We start from the raw sequence: 18,278 nt of genomic DNA on the forward strand, positions 1-18,278 counted from the left end.
GAAAAAGAACAAAAGGCAGCCGAGGTGCTTGACCCAAGCAAAAGAATAGCAGTGCAAGAAGGCAAGCCAGGCATGCGGGCCCGCCTACCTGGGTGGCGTTAAGTGTGGGAGAGGCGGCTTGGGAGGTGGAAAGTCTGGCCGCAGGGCAGAGCTCAGAATGCTGTCAGAAGAGGCCGAGTGGCAGAGGGGGCCCTTGGGGGGCACCGCTGTAGCCACCCCTGTGGCTGCCCCGTTGTCAGGAAATCGCGTAGACTCCAGGATCTGCCGCTCACGAGGTGTCAGGGGCAGCTCCGGCAGAGAGTTGCGATGGCTGTTGCTGTCAACCCGCACACGGTACACATGTTGTTGACCGAATCCTTAATACTTACCCGCCCCAATTCTCTAGGGCACCACAGCATTAGAGCAGCTTTTATCACAGTCACCTCTACCTATTTTTAACTGCTGTCCAACTATAGCTAAAGGCAAAGAATAAAAGTGACGGTGCCAAAATTTTGTAAACATTACACAGGCAATATTTACTGCAGCTAACTTCTCCGTACAGATAACTTGCCACAATGGCCACAAGCTTGAAAGAGAGAATATGGTTCATACACTGGCTCAGTGGCCACAGTCCAAAATCAACGTAAAAAAAAAAAAGAAAAAAAGAAAAAAAGAAAGCCAATTGCTACACAATGAAGGTGTAACACCCTCTGTTGGGAATTCGAAGCTCGCCTGTACATTGACAATACAAGTCTGTGGCAGTAAAGGTGAGCAGTCATGGAATGCACGTGAGCACAGCATGGCCATTTTCAGCAACCAAACAAGCTGACTTTTTACTGGTGTGCCATCCTTACAATAGTATTGTAATATGTTGAGACCACATTTGTACAAAAGCTCCAAGCGCACTGTAGCAATTGGGGTGGTTCTTTATATATACAGGGTGCTTTTTTTAGACAATATAAATTTTTAAAATAAAAATCCTATAACAGTCAGGCACCTGTAGTTTTCGCACTCGAACTCTACCTTGAGGCGGAAATACTTTGCCACAGCTAAGGTGACATACAAGTGACTACTGTAAAATCCCAAACAAGCGCCCCCACTACGGTGAAAGATAATCGGACATTTGGAGGGGGGCCCTTACTCGGTCGCGGACCAAAACTCAAGATGGCGGCTGAATAGCCTCTAAGAATGCACACCTGTGCTTCTAATGAAGTGCTTTATTGAATACGCATGCATTTACTGTTTCTACTGAACTGGAAAAAATTCTCGTGCAGAATTTCATGTGTAATTACAAGGGGGGAAAGATGCTCTTTAAATGTTCCGACAATTGATGACAACTCAGAATGCAGCACCGAGGCACCACACTGTAAGAGTATTAAGAAATCATGCATGTATCTAAAGACTCAGAACTTGGGTTCCTAGGAAGTGCTGCTGCAGGATTCTGTAGCAGAGAACAGGTTGAAAAAAAAAATGGTTCGAGGGGAGGGGGGCGCTTGCTCGGGATTTTAAGGTAATTAACAAGAACTTTGTTATTAACTTTTTAATTATTGACTTGAGGACAGTTGCTTATGTGTGAATGTTGTAGGGTGCCACAATTTATGGCATACTCATTTTTTTTAGAAATTGCACAAGTTGCATATAATTTGAGATATTCATCATCGAATTTTGGTGGCGACACTGAAACTGACCACACACAGTGCACAGGAAACATGGCTGCTCTTTTACGTCAGACAGGAACTACCTGTGACAAGGAAGTGACGAAATTTGAATGACGGTGCATTGCGTCAGGATCTGGCCAGGAAGAACGGCGAGTCGTCTGAAATACACAAGTGGACTGCTTATTCTTTGATGTGTAGTGGTTATATGTTGCTTTCACGCGGTGCACAAGAAAACCGCAATTTCTACTCCATTTTTTTCTTTCACTGTACAGCATAAAACTCGGGGACAGCCACTGCGGCGCTTCTCGCAGATGAGCGAAAGAGTTCCTTGTGCCTATTTATTTACTTATTTATTTATTTATTTATTACATAGTGCAGACCCTTAGGTCCAAGCAGGTGGGCAGTTTCAATATCACAATTAATACAGAAAGTGACATAAAATTGAGATTGGTGTGAGCAACAGACATAGCAAAAAAGCGACATAAAAAACTGTTTTGCAATCAATGTGAATAACAGACATAATAAACAGAAAAAAAATATCAATAATAGATTATGTGATGTGATTACTGTATAATAAGAATTACAACAAATCAATACAAAACAACAGAATCGTTTTCACTATTTAGGGCAAAATAGCACTACAATAAAAGCATGCGAAAACTGAAATGATGCGACAATGCTATTTTAGTGTAGAATGAGACACAAAAAGGAAGGAGCAGTAGATACTAAGAAGATGCTTAGAGTTTAAGAAAGAAACAGATAACCACAACACATCACACACAAAGAATAAGTGGTCCACCTGTGTATTTCAGGTGACTTGCCATTTTTCTGAGCAGATTCTGCTGTAACGCCTTCATTCAAATTCACTCACTTCTTCGTTGAGAGAAGTTCTGGTGCGACATAACACAGCGGCTGCATTTCCTGCGAGCCTGGCGCGCTCAGTTTCGATATCGCCAGGATCAGGGCTTTGAAATTCGATTATTAATATTTCAAATCACGTTTGTGTTTTTTATTTCTAAGAAATGGGTATGTTATAAATTGTGACTGCCAACAACTTTCTCATACAAATATACCCTTAAGTCACTAATTAAAAAAAAGTTAACCCTCAAGTCAATAATTTAAAAAATGCAAAGCTTGCACTAGTGGCACAAGGCTGGAACCATCAGCAGAGCTAGCGTTTGACCTAGCTAAGTTTTGCTAGTATTGCTAGTTTTTGCCAAGCTTTTTCTGAGAGGCTAAGTTTTTGCTAGTACTAGTACTAAGTATGCCTACTTGGCTAAACATGTCGCGTGACTACCTGTTATGTGGTTTTGGGTGGGAACATGTCACGTGGCTAGCTGTTACGTGGTTTATGGCGGTTGCATGACAAAATGTTAAGTGATTTTTAGTCACGACTAGATGTTGCGTGATGTTACGTGATTTTAGTCATGCGAGTAGTTACAGGATGTTACATGATTCTAGTGATGTGGCTAGTTACGTCATGTTAGGTGATTTTAGTCACATGAGTGTTACGCGGTTTTTAGTCATGTGACTGGATGTTACGTGATTTTAGTCTCGTGACTAGATGTTACGCGATTTTTGTCACATGACACGTTATTACGTGATGCTTCGCACTAGTGATGCCAAGCCTGAAGGGAGTGCAAAGCTGGACGGCCTTCTTTGCTTCTCTTTATTTTTCTATTTCTTTCTTCCTCTCTTCCTTTCTTTTTCGTTCATCTCTCTGTTTATTCTATTTGTCTCTATTTCTATTTTTTTTCTTTCTCTCTCTATGTATTTCTTTGTCTTTCTCGCTCTTTCTATTTTTCTCCTTCTCGTCCTTCATTCTCTCTCTCTATTTATCGCTTCCTTTTTCTTTCTCTCTCTTTATATCTGTATCTATCTCTTTATGCTATGCTTTACTCTCTCCACTCCTTTCTCCCCTCCTCACCCTCACATCTAAACCTCACTTCCCTTTCCTGCCACCTTGCTATACTATACTATACAAGTATATGCTATGCTCTGCCAGCGTGCCTGGATAGCCGAGTGGTTAGGATGCTCGCCTTTGGATCGTGGATACGCGGATTCGAATCCTGCCTCCTCACCAGAAAATTTTTTTCGCCATTATTTTCTTTCTTTATATCTTTCTTTCTGTCTTTCTCTCTCTCTCTCTGTACTTGTTCTCTCCTCTCACCCATCAGAGTTATTACAGGCCACGCTGGAGAAATCGCAGCGCGTGCTTTGGGAGCGAAGCAGAAGATGAAGAAGAGGACAAATCGGCGCTCATGTTGTGGGAGCGAAGCAGAAGTTGAAAAGGACGAAGTAAGCGCGTACCCGTTCATGATGATGATAATTATTGTTCGCTCTACCCGGTGCAACAAAAAGCTTAAAGAGCTCCGCTCTTAAAAAAAGTTAACAAGTTTCTGTTAATTACTAATTTCAATGTGACTTTAGCTGCAGCAGGGTACTATTTCCGCCTGGACGTAGGTTCAGTTCAAAAACTACAGGTGCCTGACAGTGAAGGCAATTTATAAAAAATCTACATTGTCCAAAAAAAAAAAAACCATACGCCCTGTACATCTGACGAACACATCCAATGAGAATACCTATGAGAATTCAAGCAATCATATAAACCTTGACCAACACTTCTAGCTCTTGCTGTCCCACAAGGTAGAAATGATGTTGGTGAGGCAGTGCTCTTGTTCCTTGAAAATGTGCTAAGACCTAGGCACAAAAATGGCAATCAACAGCACATAACACAAATTTTATAAATGACATTGTTCTGCATCAACGGATCATGGCAATGTGAGAAAGCAATTACTGTGTAAGACATTTTCCAAATGGACAATCATGACACTCAAATTTCAGTGGAAAGCCAATTATGTATTCATCAAATTTGTGATGTATAAGGTACATCACAAAATTGGTAATGGGTAAATTGGTTTTGGGGTACAAGGTACATATGCTAAATCACTCTTATGAAGCATGATTGGCACTTGCCCTATAGTATTCTTTTCATATTGTTTTTTTGCCATGTCTTTCGAAGTACTTATTGGCTTATACAGTTCAAATTGAAGATACTTGCTATTCGGTAGGCTGCAAAGTCATTGTCTTCTTTACATGTAAAACTGCGTACACAATGGGAGATGTGGAACCCTGTCTATGTGTCCCATGCTGTAGCATTTTCCCGGCTGCTACATCGCGATTTCACGGTCCTGATCTAAAGTCTATTGACTCCCATATATTATGTTTCCATTTGATACATCACTATACTGCATTGCTATCCATGGATGAAATGAAACATACCTGTCTCCTTTGGAACTGTAGATGCCATTGGGAGTAGTGGTACCCATGTGCTTGTTTTTGTCTTTGTTTTGGGACTGCTTTTGGCTGACTTCAATCAAGGCCTAGGGGAAAAAAAATTATAGTGACATTTCACTTTATGAATGTGAGTTATGCACAAACATACGGGTGCTATTTCCTTTTGTGCAGTGCACTTATAATTTTAGGACTGCTTTGATCGTGTGTAAGTGTTTCGGTTCTTCAACCTGGCCTGTTTTTCAGGAGTCTCTTGAGCATATCTAGCCCTCGCCTTTTGCCAGTCTTGTTCAGCTCGTGCCCGGTGACAACTTTGGGGTTGGTCCACTCTTCCTTGGCCTGTCGCCGCTTGCACTGCTACTCCGTCTTTTTCACTCGGCACTCAGCCACTTCATTGGCACATGAAACCAGTACACCCAAGAGGCCACAAAGCCCGTAGCGACATTCAGAGAAGGCCAACGCAGCGCACCTCTGCCATGGCTGGGCTAGAGGGAAGACACAATGCATGCACGTGTCGAGTCTCCCCTTTCGTCCGCCCATGCCTCCTCCTCAGCAACACTACGCCTCCTTGCTCCTCTGCCACTTCAAGCTCCTCCAAAGCTTCCTCAGCACGCACTCTTTCTCATAAACTCCAGGCACCCTCCTCCTTCAGCACTCACTCCAGGTCCTCCAATACAATCCCACCAATTTGACAGGTAGGGCCTCTACACTTGTGCCCAAGATGGTAAAAGCACTTTTCTCTTGGTCAATTCCCCGTGGTGAACCATTTCCATTGCGGTCTCCAACACAAACTTCCCGATTTCACATGAACCATTTCCTTGCGGTCTCCAACACAAACTTCCCGAGTTCACAGGCGAGGTATGCACGCTAGCGTGTAAAAGCCATTAGCACAGTAGCTGCTCAACAGATGTAGTGAATTGTTTTAATAACAAGTTTAACAAACAGTTTCATTTTCTGTTTTCTCAAGATATTTTATAATTTCCATGTTTATCAATATTATGGTTTCTTTTAGAATTATATCATACATGCTACATGCGAGTTTGCAACCTATGCAGAGTGACAGGGCAAATTTGGTGACATTACCTCCTTTTAAATATAATACGAGCAAGTTTGGCTGCAGCTGAACAGATTAGCCCAAATAGAAGTCACCAATTCAGTGATGCTACCGAGGACTTCCGATTTGGAGCAATTTTTGGAGCAGCAAAATTTCCATTTTGGAGCACTCTGGAGCAGCAATAATTTCCACTTTGGAGCACTTTGGAGCAGATAATTTTGCATTTGGGAGCACTCTGGAGCAGATAATTTTACATGTTGGAGTGCACTAGAGAAGTAAATTGCATTAACGTTCAAGCATCTAAATAATTATTATGGGGCTCTTATGAAGAGCTAAAAATATTTCGATTCAATGCAAATCTCATGGAAAATATCATCTCAGGAGTACTCCATATTTCACTCGATAATGCAAAAATAAGGGCTCATGCAGTTGAGTGTTCTGCATTAACCTCTTCGGTGATTATTTTCGACACTAGCAAATAAACAAAATACCGGATCAATAAAATTGTACTTTTTGAAATAAAACTCTAAATACATCTATGTGGTTATCAGCAGACGTGGTAGACAAACACAGTGACGAACAACAGTGCCTCAATGCTAAAGAGTCGCACTGTCCCTAATGCATTCCCCTAGGACGACTCCAAGGCGAAAGCCAGGTTCTTTTTTCTCCTCGATCGATGTGTTGATCCTCCCCTCCCTCTCTGCAAGCTTTAATTCTGCGCCTCACCTGGTTTTGCACTGCCTCCATGATCGGCGCACTGATCACGGAAGCAGTGCAAAGCGGCGATGTCATGTGATGACGTCATCACATGACATTACGACACACAACGCCATGATGACGTCACTAGTTCTGAAGATCTATGACGTCGTGATGACGCTATCACGTGATGATTATTTTTTGCATAAATCGATTGACGCCGCCGACGGTCAATTTTCGTGTTTGATGAAGCATAGATCTAAGGTTTTCGCATTAATATTGCGTATTGAACGTTAACAGCCTGGTCATTAACAACCTGGCTTTATATACCAAACTGTTCTCCATCATGTCACCACTGTGCTGTGTGCGAAATAGCTTCGCTTATCATCCACTTCACGTGAAATGGCTCCTCAATTTTTTTTCAATTTTTATTGCGATAGCAATTATATGGACACTCTCGGCGGGTTTTCACCGTCGCCGTTGCCGTACTTTTCCGTATAAAGTCCAAACTGATAACAACACCTTGCGCCACCCCGCGCATTCTACCCGCGGGTAAAAGCTCACGAGCGCTGGCAACGAACTTGGCTGAAGCGGAGATTAAACAAGCCGGCCGTCTCCATCGCACGGAGAGCCCGTGCGATAACATCTTCCCGCGCGAGCGGGCTTGCCGTCGATTGCTCATCAGAGAGGAAATGTCTCTCTTTGATGGGCCCGCCCGTCTTTCGTAAGGAGCATGAAGGGACGCCAGGGGAGGGGTGGGGGAACTGCATCGCTCGAAGGGAGCAGGCGCTGGCGCGCGCGCTATCTTGAGGCATCAGGAGACGGCTCGTAAATCTGCTGTGCTTTCACCGCCTACTTCACGTTTAGAGAACTCACAGCCTGAAAACCGCTTCGGTTCCTGGAGCGACCATATTCTCTTAAACCAGCGTCTTGTGGAGTTACGCGAGATCAGATCCAAAAGAGTTAGCTCCTAGCCTTACTTCGTATAACAATACAATTTGTTGGTATCGCATTCGTTGCTTCACCCTTAAGCGAAACTGCATTTTCTTAACCGTCAGCTATTGACCCTGGAAAGCGAGGAGCGAACGTGTAACATGGCGTAGCCACTTCACAGTGGGCCGTCAGCGACGGGCCCGCTACTGACAGCAGTGCATATTAAAACGCAGTTGCGGCTGCTCCGACCAGGAGGCATGTTTTTATTAATGAGATGAGATTTTATTGCGATAGCAATTATATGGATACTCTCGACGGGTTTTTGCCGTCATGTCCCATATAAAGTCCAAATTGATAGCATCCCCCCGCGCGTCGTATGCACTACCGCGAGTAAAAGCGCGCGAGCGGTGCCGACGAACGCGGCCGAAAAATAAATCAAACGAGCTGGCCCATTTCCGTCGCTCGGAGGGCGCATGCGCAACATCACCCCGCTCGGGTGGCCTGCCATCAAAAGAGAGGAAACGCCCCGCCCGTCTTGCACGAGCATGAAAAGACACGAAGGGAGGGGGAAGGTTCGCTCAAGTAGCAACTTTGAACTTTGATTCTAAGGGCGCGGTGGCGATCGCTGGCCAGCGCGCTATCTTGGCAGCCATCAGCGGGCGGCTCGTATGCTCTTCTACGTGCTGCGCTCTCAACGCAAAGACATTGTGCGGAAAGAGCATCTCTCCCTGGAATGGCCGTATTCGCTTACTCTAGCGTTTATACACGAGATGGGATTCATGCTATCGCATTCATTACTTCATCCTTGCGGTGGAGCTGTGACTTTCCTTAAAAAAAGCAAGCAATAAGTTCATTTCGGAACCCTATAGCACTGACGAGCTCGAAAGGCTTTTAGGGGTATTTACCGCAGAGTGATTACAAACCCGGATGTGCTGGTGGAAGCAATTACGAAAAAGTCTTTCTGTATGAAGACCCATGGATAAAGTATATCTGAGGAAAAGTGTCAATGCGTTCGCACCATTCACGTGCTCTTCCATAGACGCGAAGCACGAAGAATTCGATATTGTTCCATATACCTATTGCTAGTGATCCCAGACTTGATTCCGCGATGTCCAGAAACAAGTGACAGACCTTGTAGCGGCACGCGTGTAGTTATTACTGAGCATTGCTTTCATTACGGGCCGTGCGACGCTTGAAACAAGCTATCAGCAGCGTTTCTGGAAGCGGCGACGTCCGCCGATCAATCGCAACCATCCACGCTGCCGATTGGCCTAGACATCACGAGCATCTGCGGAGAGCGTGTTTTGCTGTCGAGCCGACTTGCACAACAAAAGCTGCGTCGGCACCGTGCATGGCGTCATGGCTTATTCGGCACGCATGCGCGAGCGCTGTTTATTTAACGGAATAATTATTGGTCCGTGATTGTAACTTTTACGGCCCCAAGATCAAGCTGCACATACTCTGACGCGCCGCCGGTGCGATCACCGGTGATAGACGCCCCCAAACCCGAGACTATGGCGCAGTTTGGCGCAATTTTCGTCGATATTATCAGGATGGCGCAGTAAATACAATTTGGCGCACTTTGGCGCAGTTGGCGCAGGAGTGGAATCACTGCCAATTGGGAAGCCTATTTACTTGCAAGGGACCATTTTGTTTGTTAAAATCAGGTGTGTGAAACATGATTAGAAACTCAGTTATTCAGAAATTGCCGAGACATGCGTGCACACCCACGAAAATAATCAGAAAGAACAAAGGTAATCAGATTTAAAATAGGCCCAAAGAGAACATGACTGTGTGTCTGACTGCAAATAAGGACATTTGTCGACCATAACATCTCCACATCCTCTTGGAGTTTGTGGAGGCGACCGGAATCGCCGCCTACTGTTAACGCCTGCAATTTGCTGGACCATCGGCCTCCCCCATGAATGGACGAGACCTTCACTCTTCTGCTATCCTCTTTATTTCCCATTTCCCCTTCCCCTGACGCTGCGCCGTGCTCCCTATTGGGCTGCAGAATCAGCGTCATTTCCCCAATAAGCACTACTACTACTACAGTCGTGCACCACACCTGCTGATTAAGAAGGTGGCATCATTTCTTCTTTACTATTCAATTGCTGACATTGCCAGATCCAACTGCAACTGCGTCTTATTGCAATCACTCTGTCAATCGGTTATATGTACATAGTGTTTTACACAGTGGTCAACATGGCATTTAAACATAACAGTACACAAAATAATTCACATCTAAGCCTATTTTATTAATTTTTTTAAGGACAGTTGCAAGTAACCATGGACCAGCACCAATTTATAAAATTTTTCATTTTCTGAAGACATGTTTACATTCCAATTACAGCTACATAAATATTAAATCATTACCAAGAGAAATATACTACACTTCGATTATACCTATGGAATCCAAGCATATCCTTGTATACTATGCACTATTCTGGCATATCAGGCATTTTCTTGAACAATGATCTTGAACGCTCCATTAAAAGCCAGCTAACCACATAGCCAAATTTCACACTCCTCACAGTACAAATTTCCTGAAAATAAAATGGAGCATACAATATTAAAGCTAATTTCAGAAAGTGATAATGAAAAAGAAACAAAGACTGACCTTAAGAGAATCTTGAAGAGATTGGACAACTTGGTTAACACCATCCATGGTTGCCCGTTCTCTGTTCAGCATTACATCATCTGCCCATTCAATGAACCTTGATAAGCTCTGGTAGACTTGATTGGTTGTAGAGATGAGCACCGAACTAAAACAAGCCAATATCAAAACACACTGAGGCTCAGACAAAGCAATGACAATAAAAAGGGAATTAGTATGGCTCACTGAAAATGCACACACAGTTAGAAGGTTTTTTTTCCCAAGAAGGCAATCATCAGTCACTCTGGTTATGCAATGAATGATTATATCTATGAAAGAAAGCTAAAATCTGTTCTAATTTGACACGACAACTATCAATTTCTTCCACCTTTCAAATTCTTCCACCTTTAGAAAAAATTTATTCTACAACGAAGCCTGTTAAAAAATATCAGATCATGAAAAGAGAACTTTTAGTAGGATTTTTAGCTGCAAGTTCATTACTTTGTGTTTTCAGCTTATCCTTAATTTAGTAAGAGATAAGGATAAATAATAATAATAATATCTGGGGTTTAACGTCCCAAAACCACGATATGATTATGAGGGACGCCGTAGTGGAAAGCCCCGGAAATCGACCACCTGGGGTTCCTTAACGTGCATCTAAATCTAAGTACACGGGCCTCAAACATTTTCGCCTCCATCGAAAATGCAGCTGCCGCGGCCAAGATTCGACCCCGCAACCTTCAGGTCAGCAGTCGAGCGCCATAACCGCTAGACCACCGTGGCGGGGCAAGAGATAAGGATGAGCCATATATGACCAGAATTTTTCAAGGAAACTATTTTACCCATCTGCATGCCTCCCTTCGTTCATTTTTAGCAGCAATGACGCAACAGGCCTGTTCATTCTATTTCCTGCAATTAGTACAACGTTGCTCTGCATGCATTGGTGTAGCAAGGAGTAATGAGGCAATACACCTACTGAGTGCATACATATTGCCGCGAGTCTTATATTTCATGAGTGTAAGCTTCACCCACAAAGACTCTGGGCAACGCGCTGCGCAGGCCTCGCCGTGATGTGTAGGAAGCTTCGCGATTGTTTTGGAACAATCTGTTAAGATTGCGCGCCGCACGAGAATGTTCCAGCTTTGTCGAGAGATAACGACGCCACCAGCGATATCGCTGGAAAGTTCGATAGCGCCTGTATAAAAGCCAACGCGCTTGACTGCTTGTCAGTTGATCGACGGACGACGCCCTGTTCGCCGCTATCATTGTACAGCGTGTATTGCTGTAGTTCTAGTTCTCATTTTCCCGGCCACAAGTTCGGCCAAATAAACAGTTTCATTCTGCAAACGCCGACTGCTGTCTTCGTCGACGTCACGACCACGTGACATCTGGTGGAGGTGCCGCTTCATGATCCGGACACCACCGCGGAGCGCTGACCCAAGCCCAAGCCACGAAGAAGACGACTCTAAGGACAACCCGAATCCTTGAACCAGCCGCCGGCAGAAGGGACTACAACCAGAGTACGGGCTCCTTCCCGAAAACGCCAGGCAGCCGAAGACCTTCACATCGACCGCCGAGACGATGACTGACGCAGTGCCCCCTACGGCGATCGTGATGCAGCCACCCAGGGAGCCGCCGACGTTCCGTGGTTCGCCATGTGAAGACCCCGAGACTTGGCTCGAGACCTTTGAAAGGGTCTCAACATTTAATAACTGGAACTGCGAGGACAAGCTGCGCCACGTATACTTCTACCTAGAAGACGCCGCGAGGACGTGGTTCGAGAACCGAGAATCCACCCTACAAACATGGGATCTCTTTCGGACGACGTTCCTAAGCACGTTCACGAGCATGGTACGCAAGGAACGGGCCGCGGCTATGCTGGAGACCCGTGTGCAGCTGCCCAATGAAAATATTGCCATCTACACGGAAGAGATGAATCGCCTGTTTCGACACGCCGACCCAAGTATGCCCGAAGAGAAGAAAGTGAGGTTCCTCATGCGGGGTGTCAAACAGGAACTCTTCGCTGGATTGATAAGGAACCCGCCGAAGACGGTCGCTGAATTTGCATCGGAGGCTTCCACGATCGAGAAAACGCTTGAGATGCGAACGCGGCAATACAACCGCAGCTTCTCGGCTACAAGCTACGCCGACGTTCAAGCCCTAGGACCCGCTGACCTGCGTGAGACGATTCGAGCAATCGTGCAAGAGGAGTTGCGAAAAATTCTACCTCCGTCGCAACCTCAAGTAGAGTCCATCGCCGACGTCGTGCGCCAGGAGATCCAGCATTCACTCGGCGCGCCTCAGCTAGCAGAGCCGCAGCCGCAAGCTATTAGCTATGCTGCTGCAGCCCGCCGTCATGCTCTTCCTCCACGCCCCCGCCAAGACGCCACACCGCCGCAGTACCGTCGCCAGACGCCGCCGCCGCCACCGACGCCCTACCGACCACCTGTCAGCCAGCGCAACACCCCGAGGAAGACCGATGTCTGGCGTGCCCCCGACAACCGCCCGCTCTGCTACCACTGCGGAGAGGCCGGCCACACGTACCGCCGCTGCCAGTACCGACAAATGGGACTACGCGGATTCGCTATCAACGCGCCGCGCCCGCAGCCAGGCGAACGGCCGTGCGACATCAACGACTACCTCACCGGAACACAGTGGCAAGAACGACGACCTTCCCGCTCGCCGTCGCCCGGCCGCTACATGTCACCGCACCGCCGGCCGTACACTGGCCCAAACCGGGGCCGGTCGCCTAGCCCGTATCCGGAAAACTAAGGGCAGCAACCGATGGAGGTGCGGTTGCTGAACGACGAAATGCTGAAGATCCTCCGTCGTCGACGACGACGCCGCGACGAAGTTCCGAGCCCCCGCCGCACGCCGAACGACGTCCTGAAGACGAAACTTTGCGACCGGAAGCAGACCTGACGACGCAATGCGGAAGCAGCGGTGCAAACCGACGCAGCCGTGACCCGACGCCGCGACGTAACCGCAACGCAAGACGGCGGACTAGCGACCTCGACGTTCTGATCGACGGCCACAATGTCACCGCTCTCGTCGATACTGGAGCCGACTATTCCGTCATCAGTGGGCCGTTCGCAGCACAGCTGAAGAAAGTTAGGACTGCTTGGGAAGGCCCCGAGATCCGGACCGCTGGAGGCCATCTGATAACGCCGATTGGTGTCTGCACGGCACGAGTCACCATCAATAACCGGACTTATCCTGCGAGCTTTGTAATTCTACAAAAATGCTCCAGGGATGTGATACTGGGAATGGACTTCCTAAGTGACCACGGCGCCGTCATCGACCTGAGGTCTGAATCGATAACACTGAACTCAGACAAAGCGCTCCCGCCCCACGCGATGCCAGGCAACCATGCATTGAATGTGATAGAAGAGCAGGTGACCATTCCGCCGCGCTCCAGCGTCATTATTTCCGTCGGCACCGAAAAACCTGCGAACCTTGAAGGCGTCATCGAGGGCGATCAGCACCTACTCCTGAACCGTCAAATTTGCGTCGCACGAGGTATAGCCGAGCTGCGTGACGGTAAAGCAAAAGTAGTGCTGACAAACTTCAGCCATGAATATAGGCACCTCAACTTCGGTACGACGGTTGCCTACATCGACGAATGTGTAGCCGCCAGCGATGCTTTCGCCCTCTTCGATGCTGCCGAACCTGCTTCGACGAATAGAGGTCCCGAACCGGATTTTGACGTCAACCCAAGCCTTCCGAAGGCCAAACAAGACCAGCTCAAAACCCTGCTCTTGCAATACAAGGACTGTTTCTCGTCGTCATCGCGGGTCCGACAAACGCCCCTTGCGAAGCACCGCATTATAACAGAAGAAAATTCTCGACCACTCCGTCAGAGCCCATACAGAGTTTCTACTCGAGAGCGCGACGCGATAAAGAAACAAGTCGACGAGATGCTATGCGACAACATCATCCAGCCGTCCAAGAGTCCGTGGGCGTCACCCGTGGTGTTAGTGAAGAAGAAGGACGGGACACTGCGCTTCTGCGTTGATTACCGGCGCCTGAACAAAATCACTAAGAAGGACGTGTACCCCCTCCCACGAATAGACGACACCCTGGTTCGACTTCACAACGCGACGCACTTTTCGTCGATGGACCTCAAGACCGGCTACTGGCAAATCGAAGTCGACGAGAGAGACCGAGAAAAGACTGCCTTTATAACACCAGACGGCCTCTTTGAGTTCAAGGTCATGCCTTTCGGTCTTTGCTCGGCACCTGCGATGTTCCAGCGTGTCATGGACACCGTAATGGCCGGATTGAAGTGGCAGACGTGCCTTGTGTATTTGGACGACGTCGTGGTGTTTTCCTCGACCTTCGACGAGCATCTCCGGCGGCTTGAGGCAGTACTTCAAGCAATGAAGGCCTCTGGACTGACCCTGAAGCCAGAAAAGTGCAGATTCGCGTATGACGAGCTGTTGTTTCTGGGTCATGTGATCAGCAAGTCTGGAGTGCGCCCAGACCCGCGGAAAACAGCTGCCATCGCCGACTTTGCGCCACCCACCGACAAGAAGGCCGTGCGCCGATTTCTCGGCTTATGTGCCTATTACCGACGCTTCGTCAAAAACTTTTCACGGATTGCCGAAGCACTGACGCTTCTCACGAAGAATAACGTGGAATTCAGGTGGGAAACGGCGCAAGTGCAAGCCTTTCAAGAACTTAAACAAACGCCTGCAGACGCCACCCATACTTGCGCATTTCGACGATTGCGCCGATACGGAAATACACACCGACGCAAGCAGCGTAGGACTCGTTGCCGTCCTTGTGCAAAAGACTGACGGGCTTGAAAGGGTTATCAGTTATGCTAGCCGGTCACTATCAAAGGCAGAAGCAAACTATTCCACAACAGAAAAGGAATGCCTTGCCATTCTCTGGGCTACGTCAAAGTCACCTCTATGGCAGGCCCTTCAAAGTTGTCAGTGACCATCACGCCTTATGTTGGCTAGCTAACTTGAAGGACCCTTCAGGTCGTCTTGCACGATGGAGTCTGAGGCTTCAAGAATTCGATATTACCGTCGTGTACAAGTCTGGATGAAAACACTCTGACGCCGACTGTCTGTCTCGTGCCCCCGTCGACGCACTGCCGCAAGACGACGACGATGACTGCTTCCTCGGAACTATAAATGCCGACGACTTCGCTGAAAGGCAACGGGCCGACGCGGAACTGGGGGGCCTTATTGAGTACCTCGAGTGCAAGACCGCCGTGGTTCCGAAGGTATTCAAGCGAGGACTGCCGTCGTTTTTCTTACGGAACGGCGTTCTTCTGAAGAAGAACTTCTCGCCACTTCGAACCGACTACCTTCTCGTCGTGCCCTCATCATTGCGACCAGAAGTCCTCCAGGCCCTATACGACGACCCGACGGCTGGACATCTCGGTGTTTCCCGAACGCTCGCCAGAGTACAGGAAAAATACTACTGGCCACGCCTTGCTGCCGACGTCGCCCACTACGTTAAGACTTGCCGAGATTGCCAGCGACGGAAGACACCGCCGACTAGGCCAGCGGGACTTCTGCAGCCAATCGACCCACCTCACCGGCCGTTCCAGCAAATCGGGATGGACCTACTGGGGCCGTTCCCGACGTCAACTTCCAGCAACAAGTGGATCGTCGTAGCGACTGACTACCTCACCCGCTACGCCGAGACAAAGGCCTTGCCCAAAGGGAGTGCCGCCGAGGTAGCCAAGTTCTTCGTGGAGAACATCGTCTTGCGTCATGGCGCCCCAGAGGTCCTCATCACAGACAGAGGTACCGCCTTTACTGCGGACCTAACTCAGGCGATCTTGAAGTACAGCGAGACGAGCCACCGCCGCACCACCGCCTACCACCCGCAGACCAATGGCCTCACCGAGCGTCTAATAAGACCATCGCCGACATGCTCGCCATGTACGTCGACGTTGAGCACAAGACGTGGGACGCCGTCCTTCCGTATGTGACCTTCACTTACAACACGGCCGTCCAAGAAACGACGCAGATGACGCCGTACAAGTTGGTCTACGGAAGGAGCCCGGCGACGACGCTCGACGCCATGTTACCCAACGTCACCGACGAAGAAAATGTCGACGCCGCCGCTTACTTACAACGTGCCAAAGAAGCTCGACAGCTGGCCCGCCTGCGCATCAAGACTCAGCAGCACACCGACAGCCGTCGCTACAATCTTCGACGACGCTTCGTCGAGTACCAGCCCGGCGACCGTGTCTGGGTCTGGACGCCAATACGACGACGCGGACTGAGCGAGAAGCTTCTTCGACGATACTTCGGACCGTACAGGGTACTTCGACGTCTCGGCATACTCGACTACGAGGTTGTCCCCGACGGCATCACGAACTCCCAGAGGCGCCGAGCTCGACCCAAGGTCGTGCATGTGGTGCGCCTTAAACCGTACTATGCTCGTTAGCGCACCTGAGGACTCTAATGTTTGCTTTCTTTATTAGTTTTCTTTAGCATTGCATGTATTCATGTTCTGTTTTTAAGCATCGGGACGATGCTTTTTCAGAGGGGGGCATTGCCGCGAGTCTTATATTTCATGAGTGTAAGCTTCACCCACAAAGACTCTGGGCAACGCGCTGCGCAGGCCTCGCCGTGATGTGTAGGAAGCTTCGCGATTGTTTTGGAACAATCTGTTAAGATTGCGCGCCGCACGAGAATGTTCCAGCTTTGTCGAGAGATAACGCCGCCACCAGCGATATCGCTGGAAAGTTCGATAGCGCCTGTATAAAAGCCAACGCGCTTGACTGCTTGTCAGTTGATCGACGGACGACGCCCTGTTCGCCGCTATCATTGTACAGCGTGTATTGCTGTAGTTCTAGTTCTCATTTTCCCGGCCACAAGTTCGGCCAAATAAACAGTTTCATTCTGCAAACGCCGACTGCTGTCTTCGTCGACGTCACGACCACGTGACAATATTATATGCACATGCACATGCAAACACACGCAGAATGTAGATCACCCCTCCCCTCAAAGTAAAATCCTGGATCCTGGCTACACTCTTTGTCTGCATGGAGGATACGATGCTGGATAAAAGTATCAAAATCAATGTTTTATGTTTGCAATATGAAGATACTAATGATATCTCATATATACATTTTTTTCCTTTTTTTGCGCAGAAGTCACAAATTTAGTGTGCAAAGTGCGTCAAGTTTTCCAATGAAAAGAGCATTACTTGAGTTTCTTCTCTGATTTTCAAAAGGCACTTCAGAGAATAAATTGACTAAGATCCCAGCCACTAAGTTCTGTAAAATGCCGATCTGGGTGTTCTGACAAATTTAATTGTTCATGGGACTAATTTTTGTGAAGTGTGGGTTATTTACAAAAATTGCAGAAGCCCTTGAATACGTGAAGTCATTTGCAGTACTTATACTTTAAGACTGGTACATGGAGGTTACAATTAAATTCTGGATAACAGATTAATTTTGACCATTTGGGGTTCCTTAAGGGGGCTCTGCAATACTTTTCCAAATAATCATCAAATGACCTCACTATCTGAGTTTTCTGCCTCATGAATCAATTGCTGCCAATCTGTCAAGTACCAGCAGAGTTACTTGTCGCACGCTTCGAGCGTGCTGGTGTAATTCTATATTTGTAGGGATTCTAGCACTGAAGAGTGCAGTGACAGTGGTGGTTCAGCCAGTTTATGAATTGGCGCAATTTTTGGAGCAGGAAAAAGTCTGTTTTGGAGCAAATTTGAAGCAGGAGGAACAGTTGTTCGGAGCAGGTTTAGAGCAGCCAAAACGAAATTTAGGATCACTTGGAGCAGAACATGTCTATATTTTTGGTGAATATTCTTATCAGTGTGCATACAGGAAATGCTGCTGCAATGTAAACAAGGAGACAAGGCCAACAGCCAGAGAACAGCCATTAATCAGGTTCTTAGCACGAAAGAGTATCACATTCTGGCTTCACTGCACTGCACAGGATGTGCGTTGAAGTGAAGCATCAGTGACAATGCAAGCATGGCACATTCGGTTTCGGCGAATGACAGGTGTCATAAGGTCACTCCAAAAAGAAAAAAAGCCGCCAGATCCCACGCATTGTGGGAATCGATGTAATGC

The 18,278-nt window shown here is 47.5% G+C and overlaps 1 protein-coding gene across 3 annotated transcripts in view; it reads right to left on the reverse strand.

The window, feature by feature from the left end:
* Positions 1–18,278, reverse strand: part of LOC119397399 (guanine nucleotide-releasing factor 2) — a 96,479-nt gene that overhangs the window by 66,113 nt on the left and 12,088 nt on the right. For 2 of the 3 annotated variants that reach the window (XM_037664829.2, XM_049416275.1), the window contains exons 4-6: positions 10,235–10,379; positions 4,920–5,020; positions 89–316 (exon numbers count right to left, since the gene is read on the reverse strand). In XM_037664829.2, the coding sequence (XP_037520757.1) occupies positions 89–316; positions 4,920–5,020; positions 10,235–10,379 (474 nt within the window). The remainder of the gene's footprint in view (positions 1–88; positions 317–4,919; positions 5,021–10,234; positions 10,380–18,278) is intronic. The other variant, XM_049416276.1, reaches the window with a different exon arrangement.

The sequence above is a fragment of the Rhipicephalus sanguineus genome, chromosome 1 (assembly GCF_013339695.2).
Source record: "Rhipicephalus sanguineus isolate Rsan-2018 chromosome 1, BIME_Rsan_1.4, whole genome shotgun sequence".
Classification (NCBI taxonomy): domain Eukaryota; kingdom Metazoa; phylum Arthropoda; class Arachnida; order Ixodida; family Ixodidae; genus Rhipicephalus; species Rhipicephalus sanguineus.